We start from the raw sequence: 14,448 nt of genomic DNA on the forward strand, positions 1-14,448 counted from the left end.
ACCACTGAAAGGTATTTTGGCCTCACTTAGCTGTGAAACATGTAATAGGGTTGAAAACGTATGGAAAGGTTGTGGAGAAAATGCATTGCCTGATGCCAGTGTGATGGAGATGCCAAGTAAATGAATTAAGCAGATAAACAAGGTTTCAGAGAGGTGTTAAGAGATGCAGGAACAGTAACACAAGGAGGAAACTGAGAAGTGAATTTTTTCCATGTAAGCGTAGAAGTTGCAAGCCTTGCATGAAATGGAAGTCACATGCTTTTTTGAGAAATATGGAAAATAATACAATTTTACATTCACAAGGTCTCTTACCATAGACTGGTATATTCTAAGAATGGTATTGGGGTTAAAGGAGCAGGCCAGGCTGCAAATGGAGGACTATGTTGTTAAGTAAGCACCTTACCAAACAAGTCTGGAGGGCAACAGTTGCCGCTGAGGTGGCACAGGCACAGGGACTCTGGGGGTCGCAGATGCTGAGGGGCAGTACTGAGCAGTGTCTCTGAAGCCAGTTATGTCCATTCATAATGAACTTTACTACAAGGGTAGACCTAAACCGAGGTACCATCCTAATATATCCTCCTCATATATAATTCTTGGAATATATTCCTGATCCCTGTATTAGTTATACAATTTGCCAGAACATTCATGCATTATTACTGAGTTAGCAAAAGGCAATGTTAATGTTTGTAGGACTGATACTTTATTATAAAGCTATTTTTTATGTTTCAATATACTATCAACATGGTCTGTAGCATATTAAAAATAGCTTGGAAAAAACAGAAGAAAAATTTCAGACACAGGCAGAAATTAGGGAATTAACTCTGTTTCTTCAATTTCTGTGCTAGAAGAGATGGGTAACAACTTATTTTCAACTGTCAACTAATGAAAAGAAACTTGGTCAAAATTTCAGAAGGATAAAATGTTTTATAGGTGAAAACCCTATGGTATTTCTGTAATGAAGTTCTTGGTCAACATACCTTAAGGTGTATTTAACATGACAGATTGCTGAGGATGCTCCTAGTTATTTGGTGCAGGTTAATTTCATACAAATACTGTATTTTCCACTGAATGTTGTTAAAATATAGGACAAAATCTTTAAAGGTAAGCAATCAAGAAAAACACATGCCAGTATGGACTAGCAGGGCAAGCATAACCTCACAAGCATAAGAAAAGAACAGACACAAAGTTCTCATTTCTACTGTACAGGAACACCATTTATGCAGCCTACCCAATAATCTTATACATCAGCGCCCTCAAAAGCCTGGCTTCATAGGTAACAGTATTTTTTCCACTGTGAATCCTCTTCTCTTCAAGGGGTTGTTCAATGACAGCTGGGATGTTTCTTCCATACAGCTCACATTGCTTCAGAAACTGAATGCATTCTTGAATAACACTGTCTCGTAGCATGATCATGTGCTTGGACATGTTCTCCAGCAAGGATAGGAAACACCGTTTGGCGTAATACCACGTATCAGTGCTCAGTTTTTTGTTATACGGCTCCAGGCTTTTAATGACCCTTGAAATACCAAAATCATAGTTTCCCTTCACGCAGTAGAGGGTACCAATGACTAGATTGACAATGCAAAGATGGTAGGCATTTTTATCAGGATTATCATAGGACAACTGCTCTTCCCCCTTTTCAATCTTCCTCATCAGTTCCTCTGCGTCTTCATTCTGGCTTGTCAGGATGTAGGAGACACAGAGGTTAGCTAACACAATGGCACTAACATGGAGAATGTTGTCATAGTGCTTTTTAACTATCGGCTCATAGAAGCTAATAGCTTCTTTATACTTGTTCTCTTGCATGAAGAGTACGTGAGCCACATTGAGCTTCCACACCTCGTGTTCGTTACAGAACTCCACTGATTTGCGGAAAATCTTTTCTACCATTGTGTAGTTCTTCATGTCCCAGTAGATCTTTGCCTGGGCCATCAAGACAGGCACATATTTATCCAGAGTCTCATCATACTCATTAACTGCCTTTTTTACAGCTTCATCATCCCAGTTTTGCCTAGCATCCTGTACCTGCTTCGTGAGCCTTCTCAGCTGCTCAGTCATTGTCCCTGCTGAATCATCTAGCTTGTGAAAAGCCTCCTCAGGGGCAGTTTGACAAGTAATAATGGCATCCAAGAAGTTGTACAAGTAAGGTGTGAGCAGTTTATAAGTCAGATGGGCATTCTCTGCCAGCACATCAGCTGCCAGATCGTAGTACTGATGCTTGCAATAGAGAAGCAGCAGGTTTCCAAAAGTTTCTGGTGGACAGGGGTTCTGCAGCAGAAGAAACTGCAGTTTCTCAAACCCTTCAGTGGGCTGGCTGTCCATGTTCATTAGCGCTTGGTTGTGCAGCGTGACTGGATCCAACTCCTCTTCAGCCCTTGGCGGCATATCTGTGAGCGCCTCCTGGGCCGCTTTCAGGTTGTGCAGCTGGTACTCAATGGCCGCCTTGAGGTTGAAAGCCTCCACCAGGGCCGTGCGGTGCAGGAGCAGAGTGTTGCCTACGCTGCGCACATCAATGCCCTCCGTGGTCATGCCCACGCTGAGCTCTGGGTGCTGGTGGATGCCGCGCTCTATGATGTCGGAGATGTGCTTGAGGGCAGGGGCGTACTGCTTGGCCGCGTAGCAGCACAGCGCCATGTTGTAGGACAGCTCAGGGTAGTAACCCAACACTTGCATGGCGCCGGCAAACTTGCCGCTGGCCTCTTCGTGCCGCCCCTGCCGGTACAGCAGGCAGCCCAGGTTGATCTCGGCGTCGGCCCTCTCCGAGGGGTCCTCGGCCGCTCCGGGGCCGCCATCTGCGGCGGCGGCCAGCGCCTCCTCCACCAGGCTCTTGGCCGCCGGGAGGTCGCCCTGGGCATAGTGGATCGCGGCCTGGAGGCGCAGGGCCCGGCCCTGGTAGGCGGGCAGGTCCAGCAGCGGGCTGGCGGCCCGCAGGGCCTCGGCGTAGAGCCCGGCCTTGTAGAGGGCCTGCGCCAGGTACAGCCGGTACGCGTCCAGCTCGGGGTGCAGCGCCACCAGCTGCTCGTAGCACTCGGCCGCGGCCGCGAAGTCCTGCAGCTGGTAGTGGCAGTAGCCCAGCAGGGAGAGCCCTGCCCGCGAGCGGCTGCTCTTCTGCAGCTCGCGGCTCAGCAGCGCCACCGCCTCCCCGCACCGCCCGCCGCCGATCAGCCCGTAGACCGCGGCCGTGTACTGCCCGTCGGGCACCGGCGCGGCCTCCATCGCCGCTGCCACGGCAACGGCTGCCGCCGGGGCGGAAGCGGAAGCCGGGCCCCTCGCTGCCGTGGCAACGGGTGCCGCCGGAGCGGAAGTACGCCCCACGCGCCCGGCCGCTACGCCGGAAGCGGAAGCGGCCGCTTCGCGGGCGGCGCGGCGGGCGGCTGGCCGCGGGGCACGGCGGGAGCTGTGGTGCCCGCCGCTGAGGCGTCCGTGTGCGGGCCCCGCCACCTCACGGCCGGGGAGCGGGCTCGGGGGTGGGCGCCGGGCGCGGTGCGACCCCTCCTGGCGCCTCTCCGCTCTCCCCGCCCTCCGCCCCCAGGCGGCCTGCTGCGGCGCCACGCGCGGAGGGGCGGGGCGGCTGCCGCGCAGGGGGAGCCGGGGCCCGGCGGGGAGCCGCGTGCGCCGGCCATTTTCTGTTCCCTGTTGTGTTTCACGTCCCGGGCAGTGAGACGGGCCATTTAGTGACGATTCCAGACCGGCTCAGGGCTCCGGCTCCTGTGCGTCCCGTTTCAGTATTTCGCGCGGCTGGAAAGTGTGAAATCAAATTCAGCTCCCTTTGATTTACTTCTGAATGCTGTGTTATGTGCTATGTTACGCTGAATGTTTGGTTATGCAGGAAGTGGCACTCCAAAAGCAGGCCCCAAGATAAACGTACAGTTCTGGGACACAGGCTGTTAAGTATTTTATTGATGTCTTGGGCTTCTTGAATGTGAAACATTCCCTTCCCAGCCTACTGAGATCCAAAGTTCGTTATGGGTGATGGAAGGACGGATGTTTGTACCTTAGTACGGTACACCAGCTTTCCTGCAGCTTTAAAAAAATTAAAATTATTTCTAACTTCTCTGAAACTATTTCAAAACATAATTGTTTTTTGGAGGGTATCCCCCCCCCCCCCCAGTATTTCTACTGAACAATGATACATCCAGTATCACAAACTAATTTCTGTAAATAGTGCTGTTAGAGTTGCCAGCCAGACTTGGTTCCTAGTCATTCCAGATTAATGCCAAGTGTACCCAGTGAAGTTTGGTTTGCTCCCAGCAACATGTGCTGCAAGATCATGTTTCAGTGATTGTATCTGGCCATTCGGTTGCCTGTGTTTTCCTGGTCCTCTGTTTGTGTGGTTCAGTAATCAATTGATACAGCTCTTATTCATCCCAACAAGGTACTTTCAAAGAAAAATACTTTTTTTAAAAATCACAGCAAACCATTAAAATTATTTAATATATTTTTTTAGAGAGATCAATAAAACCAAGTTGTTAATTTCAAAAACATGCTTTAAAAAGCTGCATCAGCATTGTTTGATCTACTAAAGCAAAACAATGAGGGTAATGGTCTTAAAGTGCGAAAAGGATGCAGAAGTCTGAAGTTACACATCTTGAAACTATGTAGGATTCACTTGCATTAGAACATACACACAGTATTTCTGTGCATGTGGCAGTTGTTTCCCATAGGCAAAGGTTCAGTGCTTATAATGGTATTCCCCACAGAACTGTAAGATGCAGTGGCTAACATGCTTATAAATCAGTAATTAAATACAAAGTAATCCAAGAAAGAAAAGGTAACAAGCAATATACAGTATGTATTTCAGTACTGGCACATTCAAATGATGGAAATCACTGGAGTGTCTAATTTCAGCAGATTTATACCTCCCACCTCATTGTTACGTTAGAACCCATTCACATGATTTTGCTCTTAAAATCTTCCATTTCTCTGACAAAACTAATAAAGAACCTGCTTGGTCTATGTTTTCCTGCTCAGAACACTCTAAGCATTGGAAGGTCTGTTATGTTTTACATAACCTTGAAATAAACCTGTTCTAAAATTTTACTCAAATGCATAAATGATGTATTAGTAACCGAGACTCTTTGTTTTTATGAAGGGAATGTAAGTATTCGGCCTGTAGACTGAAACTCTCCTGTTTTTCCACTGTGATTGATTTGTCTAAATATTACAAATTATGTTAGGCACTGCTGGTTGCAGTTTTCAAAAAGTAGTTTGTGAATATTATTATTGGCTTTGTTGATAACTACAGGCACATTATGAGATTGCAGTGCACTATAAGAAGGATCAATTAGCAAGGTCACCAGTCTAGAAAAATGCAGCTGCTGTACCAAGGACACCATCTGAAGGAATACCTGAGCTAAAATGAAACATACTCATCTACTCTGCCATTATTGTCTGCAGGGCAAAAAACGTACTAATGACCTTCTAAGCAAGATCTCTGGCCCTGCAAATAGTAGGGGCTGGCTGTGACAGAGATGCATGGGGAGTTCACTGTCCAACTGCCAGGTGAGGCATCCAGTTTAAACTTCTGTGAGCTGCCTAACCTTGTAAGCATGACTTTGTTTTGGAGCAGGAGCAAAGAGAGGCAGATGTCTGTATCTCAGTCACGCTATGAAGCTGTTCTGTTTTGTCTGTAGGTCCCAGGCTGGCAGAAAGGCAAAATGGTGGGGCACTTTTAGGGGAAACTGTCTGATTTTACTGCTTGAATTATGGCCAAAGACACGCGTTGGATGTCTCGTTCTTGGGAGGTGGGAAACCCTTCTGTCTGAACAACAGCAGAGCCTCTACCTGAGGTGTTCCTTGCCTTGGACAGTGTTTGGTTTTCCAGTGGGGTCACAGTGTCATGTTGCAGGGGAGCACTTTAATCCAGAAAGATTTTATCCAGAGCTTAATCCAGAAGTCCTGAGCTCTGCCACCAAAGCCTGTCTGCTCTGTGCATCTCCCAGGAGTGAAGCAGAAATTGGGGCTGTACCTAGCAGGTGTCCCATCTCCTTGCTGAGCACAAGTAGGGAGCTTCAGCAGGAGGGCAGGTGACAAGCCCAGCCTTGTGACTCCTCACAGGCTGGTGAGGAAGGTGCACCTGCAGTTCAAAAGCCTGCTCCAAATCAAGCAGGATTTGAATGTCAGGCTCTTTCCTGATTACACTATGCAATGCTAGGGCATTTATGCCTTTTTATTTGTTTTTATTTTTTGATATTTTTTGTGTGTGCAGAAGGGTTGATTTTGCTAAGCGGCCTCACAGGTAGGAATACTAAGTGGAATTACTGCGTGGCCTGAACTGTTGTTGAGGATGGGGATGAAGACCCAGGTCTTCTGCTGATATTTTCTGCTGATAAGGTGAGGGCTGTTGGCTGGCTCCTGTGAGACCTCACAGCCCCTAATTTGTGAGACAAGAAACCTGACGAAACTCAAGACTGAGGTTAGCACTAGTCAGTAGAACACCTAGGAAAAAGGCATTGCTGTTCAACGAGCTTGAAGCACCTTTGGGAGGAGAATGAAGCCTCAGTGACCCTACGGGTGCTCCACATGCTCACTACATCGTAGCGCTGTAATTGTAAATGCTAGAACCCTCATCCAAGGCCAAATTTCCACTACCAGCTGGGGCAAATAAGCGATGACTTGTCTTGCTGAGGCAGACCAGATGTGTTGGGCATCTCAAGGGAAAGGCCAAGCAGCAGTTTACTAGCTAGCACTGTCCTGGGTAACAATGTCTCTGTCCTCTTCTCCACATGCCCTCTGATTTGTTCTCTCCTCTTGTGGACCTGTGTTTTATGTGCGCTTGCAGAACTAAGCTGATTTCAATGGCTTTTGATCTCTCCTTGTGCAGTGGGCAGGGAAACAAGTAAAAGACATGGGAACATCAATTTAATAACATACAGAGTCATGTCTCCTGTACACATCTTGGAAGAATTTGGCAAAACTGACTTAAGTACTGGGAAAATGTTTCCATGTCAGAAATAAGGAAAAGCGTATACAATTTTTGTACATTATACCAAATTTCTGTAAATTACATCTAGCTTGTAAGCACTAGCTAGAAAGTTTTCCACCATCTTAAAATATAAGAAACTTGGAATATGTTTCTTTACTCATGCATCCACAAAAAATTTTTTTTCTCTCAAAAATGCAAGTCTCTAGCTGATTCCTAAGCTAAGTGTTAAAAAAAGTATAAGATTTTTGGTTGGTTGGGTTTTTTTAAGATTGAACTATCACTTTCAGAGACCAGATGCTGTTCTGAGATGCACTACTGTGCCCCTCTGGTTTCAGTGGGGTTGCTTCATTTTGCCTGAGAATAATTTGATAAAGATCTAGCCGTGCTCTCTCATTTTCTTCCTTGTGATGGAGGAACAGAACCATAACATTAGTCAGCAGTTTCTGAATTTTGACCCACAATAGCAAAGATACCGAAAGACAGGAGAAATAGATGGAGGCAATTACAAACAGTCACTTGATTGATGGTTGACATTGTTAGAGCTTCAGCTGTATGTCAGGTTGCGGTGGTGCTGAATCCCCATCCCTGCCAGTGGGTGTTGCCATGGGCAACAGCGCACTGAAGCCAATAAAAAGGAGAGGAAATAAGGGGAGACTCAACCTTGGGGGAAGCTGTAGGGTATGCGCTATAAATTACGTTGTACTTAGCAATATGCAATACCAACATTCAGGAAAGCTGTGTGTACCTGCCAGCAGTACTATGTCAGTTCCTAGTACCGTTTCTCCCATAAAGTACATGCTGTAAGTTTTGTATGGCTTACAAAGCTTCCTGCTTACTATCCTGCATCTGTCTTTATTCAGGGAGGAAAGAAGTGGTAAAATAATAGCAGAAACATTACCATTTGGTGCATGTATTAACTGCTGTGCAGTCTGCGTTTCTGCTCCTTCCCTGCTTCTTTCTGCTAGAGAAAGTGATGTGGTTCAGTTGTGTACTAACAGATTGGCTTGCAATGGTACTGAAATTTCCAGCTATTCTCTTCCACACATGATTAGTGGTACAGAGTGTTTTTGTTTTGTTGTGATTTTTTTTAAGTGATCAGCAGATTTGTTGTTTCTGTTTGATTGTCAGACAGATGTAGTCAGCTTTTCAAAGGCGCTAACGACTCACTTTTCTTAGAAAGGAGGAAAGCTCTTTTTAGCATCTGGTCAGCTGGGCTAGATTCTGATTTCCATTAAGTTGGTGCCAGTTCAAGGTAATTCCACTAAAGTAAATGGAGTTTGGCACAGGTGTAAAACTAAGCTGAATTCAGCTTTAATTTCTGCTGCCAGACAGCCCTATATTTAGAATCCCATTTGTCATGGAGTACAAAGGCTTTTTTCCCCTATGAATGGGAACCCGTAAGCACTGCAACATGACTTCTCTTGTGACCGGTCATGCAGCAGAGAAAGCACTCTCAAATCATAGATCATAGTTTTGCTACGCTAGTGATCTTTGCACTAATGGAAAGAGACCAACTTCCAGGTAATACCAGCGTCATCACACAGAAACAGATGCATTTGGTTTTGTGACCTATCATGTTTGATTAGATTTTTATGAACACCTCTACAGACGTCTACATGTGAGCCTTGACTAGTGCTGGCTGTGCTAGCCATAATAGCATCTCAAATTGTACTGAAAGAACTGCAAGAGAAGTAAGAGGTAGTTGGTCTGGTATGATGATATTCTTCCTCTCCACCACTTCAAAATATTAATTTCAACTGGAAATTATACTAGGAAGTCTTACCCATGGTCAACTTTTCAATGTAATATAAACCTGAAGCACAAGGCAACAGATTTCTTTTTTTATTTGTATTCTACTTTCATTAAAGCCCATTAGTCTTTTCCTTACGGGACACAGTAATTTTTTAAAAAATGAATATGTTAAAAGAGCTTTTTTTAAAAGAAAAAAAACCCTCTAAAATTACAATGCAATATTTTGCCTTTATGCAAACTTCCCCTTGCTGAGAAATTTACTGCACTGTTAATATGAATTTCCTAGGGAAGCAGGGACAGGTTGGTGTTTTTAAAGATAATAAAGTTTGTTTTTAAATGTAGCAAAGGTAGGCAATTCTAAAGGCCCTGATCAATCACTAAGAAGCTTTGTTGTAAAAAAATACTTCTTTAGAATACAAAGCAGGCTTTTCAGAATGTTCAGGCATAAAAGAGCAGGGAAGAGTGAGACAGGAACATCACAAAAGCAGGCATAATTGATTCATAACATGTACTGAAGAGATGCAAAACAACAATGTAATTACATACTATTCTGTTTTCCTGCAGCTCCTTGCATATGATTTGACCAGCTTGCATCCCGGTTTTACTCTGTATTATTAATTTCATTAAGCTGTAAGTTCTTATATTTCAGCCTGTTGTCAGCTTTACAGATTTTTACAGCAGCAGTTGAAATGTAGTGCAGCTGAATGAATGCTTCTTGTGCTAAGTCTTCCGTGTCGCTCCAGATACCAGCGCAATCTCACCACAGGCCTTTCTTTCAGTCCCACTAAGCTTCCCAGTAAAAGCAAACTATGCCGCCATCAAGATAATATCCAATCAATTAAGCATGTCTGTGAAAGCATTTCTTGAAAAAATGGTGGGCTTAAGCTTATGAAAACCTTTCAGACAGCTCTTATCGTAAAGCAACACTGACATTTGCAGGCTTAATTTATGTCTTTGAGAGACACAGGAAAGCTAGAGGAAAAGGAGGACGAGGATGCTGCCTGAGAAGGAAGCCTTTTTTGGTGCAGCTCCTCCCATTTACCTCTATTTACTGCCACGGAGTCCAGCATAGGCTTCAGTTTCACGTTCAGCTTCACTAGACACTAGAAGAAGATTAAGAAAAATAAGAGGATGAGAGAAAAAATATTGCTGGTATGTCCACTCCTTTGATGGACAGTCCAGGGAGTAACAGGATACCAAGAGTTTTAATCTGTGCCATGCCTCCACCCTCCTCACAGCCAGCTGTAAATTTCTGTCTAGGTAAAGCTTATTGTTCCATTGAGATCTCTGTATCGATCTCGCTTGTTTTACCTGAGCTTTTAAGTAAGCCACCAAAAATGTGAAAAAGCACACATAATGTGGCAGAGTTGCTGCTCAACTACTTTAGCCTTGTAATCCTTAAAGACAGTCCTTTTGAGGCATCCCCTAAGTGCTGGCATCTATAAGCAGGACATCCAGTGGTTGGATGACAAGCTGGACAAAGCTGAAATAACCCTCAGATTCTCTCCAGTGCTAGATTCTTATTTCCTATCAATAACAGCACTGTGCTTTCCAAAGCTGGCAAAAAAACCTATCCATTTTTGTATGCTCAAAATGAAAGAAAAAAGAAGTGTTTTCTTTTTAGGTTACACTGAAATCACCTCCTTTCTACATACCCAGTCCAAAGTTCATAGAAGCCAGTAAAAATCTTTTATCTGGTTTCAGCCAGCTTTGAATCAGCCTCAAAATTATATGATTCCTGCACACCTTTGCAAGAAGTTAATTTCACTTTCCCCTTTAGTATCAAATGCTTATAAGGAAAGACCACAAGTGCTTCAGTAGGCTTTGTGCCTACACTGAAGAGACACAGAACCTCAGTAACAGCAGAACCTGGGTGTGAAGAAAGGGTTAACCGGCTACCTCCCAAGCGGTCATGTAACGTGCCCTTTCAGCACAGAGGAGTATTATTCTTTTTCTGCTTTTTTTGATTAGCAAAAAACAGGTTTTGCTGAAAGTTGGGTGTCATGCTTTCTCTGATAGCATGGAAACTATATGTATTTGTAATTTGAAATACAGGGTTAGTGCAAGATAAAAAATAATAAAAGAAGACAGAAAAGGTTGTTCTTCTAGAAGTGCACAGAATTATAAGGAAAAGAAAGGGGAAGCAGGTACCTTTGCAGTTGATAATTTCCATTATTTGCTTTAAATAGCAGGGTTAACAGCAACCACTTTATTGGTCCCCAGAGCCCAGACACCACTAAAGAATTAGATTTTTTTATAGCTAGTCTGCAAGCCATGGGAGCTTGGTTAGCTACTGAAGTAAGTCTTGGTAGATTTTTAATTGAGCTATTATATGATAATTAAGGGTTAATGGCCTGATTTTAAGATGTGCTGAAAACTTGCAATTTCAGTTGACTTCAGTAGGAAATATGAAGGCTCAGCACTTTTGAAAAATCACGCCATGAGTAAGAAGCTGGTTTGAGTGGAACTTGAAGCAAATCTGCTTGAAACTATTTCTTTAGAATACAGCACAGACTGGGCAGATAATTTTGCAACCTTGGGCCTGGGGTAAGAGACAGAGTTTACTGCAGTCTCTGCCACATACAGTATTGTTTGCTTGTGATAGCCATTCATTTGATAGAATGGACGTGGATTTGTAACATTCCCATCACTGTGCCTCAGAGTTCCCCATTTTTAGCTCTTTATTTCAGACCACTGTGTATTCCTCAAACCTGATTTAGCGAGTCCGAAACAGAGGGTCAGTAATACATTAGCAACACCTGAAAATACCTGAAAAGCTCACTGCTGTTATCATTAGCATCTGCATTATCATTGCCAAGTCTGTGCCTAGAAGGCAGCACATTAGATACTCAACTCTTGACAGCAACTTATCAGATCCTTTCTGTGCAAAGCCAGTATCCATCCCCTGGCAGTTAAGCTTGATGGTATTTCTTAAATCTTGAAAAAGTTTCTGTGAAGTGTTTTTCCAATATAAGCTTTAGATGTTAAAAAAAAAAATAATCGGTGTTTAAACTCGTGTTTAAAAATCAGCATATGTCAAACATCTCTAAGCACAAAGATGGCATTGTGCACTCACACCTCGTCAGCCCCGGGATCTGTAAGCCCAAAATCTAGTACAGGTTGTTCCTGTCCTAAGTGCTATACCAGCAACATATACCTCTCACAGGCAGCATAGGAGAAGGAGAAGGAGCTCATTGGGACAGTAGACTCAGCGTGGCTGTGCAGCTCTCGGCTATGTTTGTGTCCATTCTGTGCAGTTTTTTTGCCAAGACTGACCCCAAGACCGTGATGCTTTCAGTCCTAGTGCCAGCTAACAAATCCAAAGGTCTGGGCATGACCTACTGCTGTGCCTGTCCCTCCAGGCCTAGGCATATGCCATGCTCTTATGGTAGGAGACAGCCCTCTCACGTACAGTGCCAGGAGGACTGAGCGTGCTTGAATCAATTACTTTGCGTTAACTACAGCAGAGACCAGAAGCCCAGGTAAATTGAGAATGGATTCAAGAAGTACCCACACAGTTCTGTGGCAATCACTCTAACTCATAGTTAGCTGTAGACACATTTTAAGTCCATATATTTCTTAGAAATATATACCTAAGTGCATATTACAGTCTAATAACCCAGGGGCACAGAGGTTATCAGATAAATTACAAGAATAGTTAACTAATAACATTAACTTTGATGAAATAAAGGAGTATTTAAGAAAGAATAAACCATGTCTTTGATACTCATTTTTACTAAAGCACAAACAATTAATTCAATGAAATACTCACAAAATATATAGTGTAATTTTAAGAAACTTTATTTTCTTACACAGTAATTTAGATAGGGATTCTTGACAGTGCAGATTTTGCACTTGGTCTATAAAATGTCTTTATTCAGACATTGATTTGGTGTTTAAACCACTGCTTCTGTGTTTAGTATTCTTTCACTTTGGGGCTCTCTCATTCTGATCTAGGCTTTTAATTAAACCAACTACTATAATTCCTATGGAAATTAGCTTTTATTTTATTTTTTCCAAGCTACCAAAGCATTTCAGTAGGACTCTTCTGATACAAAGTACACAAATTGGATTTTATTTCTGCTTGAGATGTAATTAAAAACTCATTTGATTACTATATATCTGGCCCTGTTTTAATTATTAAACTCCAGTAATCAATTTTCTTTTATGAAGCTTCTGGGAAATTATCTCGAAACCAACACATTTCTCTCCCTTCTGGCAGGCTCTCTACCATTTACTGAATTACATTCATAGCACCTGTTCCTGATCCGGATTAAACCACCAATTTATTCCCAGAGCTATTTAAGTTTATTTGGCTGTAGCCTAGTCAGGGTTTTCTACCTCCTGGCTGCACTTTTTACTTTCCATTTTATTGCATGAGAACCCCTTGATGTACTGCTCCTCCATGCCACTATTTTTGATGCATGCCTCTAATGAACAGCTTTGCTAGTGATCTCTAATTTGGTATCCAGCTTCTTAACGCCCAATTTATTATTTGCTTTAGAAGGAAGGAGCTTGGTCTTCAATAGCTGTCTGACACGGGATACAGCCACGTAAACTCTTAGGTCCAGAAATGCCCCTTTTCCTTGCCCCTCCTTGGTGCAGCAGGCAGGCAGTGAGCTGCAGGCAGTGAGCCGTGCACAGCGGTGAGGGAAACCCTTCCTGGGAGAGTTCCCATCTCTCTGCCCAGGACCTCGATGATGTCCACTTGCAGTCCTTCCACTGCAATGCAGCTGCCTTGCTACACGGCGATTGGTACAGGATTGGTGACCTTTCCCATTGTATCCCTCTTACTGTAAAAGCTGTTGTTAACAGCAGAGTGATAAAACGTGCTGGAAAAGCAGTTACGCTGGCAGCTGCATGCTCCCGCGTTAGGAAAAGCCAGGCAGGTTTGCAGTTCCCTTCTGTGTCCATATATTACCTCAGATGGGTGACTAAGGTGTTGTTCAGAAAATTACTGTGTAGCACTGACTTCTTCCTACCACCCCCAATTATTTAGGTGTCTTCTGTGACTCTGTATTGTTCTGCCCACAGCATACTTTCACAAGGTGTAGCTCCTCTTACATATAAGCTCCTCTGGTACAATTAACAATATATTGTGTGCACCTGGGAGAGGTGCAGGGCTGCCTGAAGGAAGAGCTCAAAAGGGGGAGAGCATGAGATCCTCTGAGGAAGCCATTTATGGGAGAAGGTAAGGAGGGAAGTGTGTTTTTTCTTGGGTATAGAGAGGTATTTCTTAGGTATATTTTGCTAGATAAAGCAAGTCTCTTCAGGGAGAGTGTGGTAGGTAGCAGTGGAGGCATCTGTTGATAGATCTGTCTCCTGGGTTGAAGGGTGGTGGTGGGGGAGAAGACTTTATCAGCTGTATCACTTTAATCTCTGGGAAAGCATCTTAGCTGAAACAGCTGAGATGGAGCACAGATGCGGCCAGAGTCTAAAGTACAGCTAAAGCAAATACATTTTGCTGTATTCTAATGCCAAATCCTTTTAAAGAGGAGCACAGTATGGGCTAACTTACAAACACTGCAGGACCTCCAGAGTGTATACTTCTGCCCCTGGAGATTCTCATCCAAATATTGACCAATTTTGACCTTGCTTAACTTATGAGCTTTGACAAGATTACAGCTCATGGAAGTATGGTTGCGGGTCTAATATTTGTAAAGTGAGTTTATGGAATAAGACCATATAAATTCATTTTTATGACTGAGCACATATCAAAAAGTTATAGGTCTCAGTGTTCACTCTACTTTGGAACCCAGTGGTTTCTAATG

The 14,448-nt window shown here is 43.7% G+C and overlaps 2 protein-coding genes across 2 annotated transcripts in view; both read right to left on the reverse strand.

Moving 5' to 3' along the window:
* Window positions 1-677: 677 nt before the first annotated feature.
* Window positions 678-3,412, reverse strand: LOC121093020 (tetratricopeptide repeat protein 30B-like). Its single transcript, XM_040604772.1, has one exon. It carries the CDS (start codon window positions 3,214-3,216, stop codon window positions 1,225-1,227), a length of 1,992 nt encoding a protein of 663 aa, XP_040460706.1. The 5' UTR covers window positions 3,217-3,412; the 3' UTR covers window positions 678-1,224.
* Window positions 3,413-4,425: 1,013 nt separating this feature from the next.
* PDE11A (phosphodiesterase 11A) overlaps window positions 4,426-14,448 on the reverse strand; it is a 135,233-nt gene continuing 125,210 nt past the window's right edge. Inside the window, exon 20 of the mRNA XM_040604409.1 lies at window positions 4,426-9,780. Coding sequence (XP_040460343.1) covers window positions 9,619-9,780 — 162 coding nt within the window. The 3' untranslated portion in view covers window positions 4,426-9,618. The remainder of the gene's footprint in view (window positions 9,781-14,448) is intronic.

The sequence above is a fragment of the Falco naumanni genome, chromosome 8 (genome assembly GCF_017639655.2).
Source record: "Falco naumanni isolate bFalNau1 chromosome 8, bFalNau1.pat, whole genome shotgun sequence".
Classification (NCBI taxonomy): Eukaryota; Metazoa; Chordata; class Aves; order Falconiformes; family Falconidae; genus Falco; species Falco naumanni.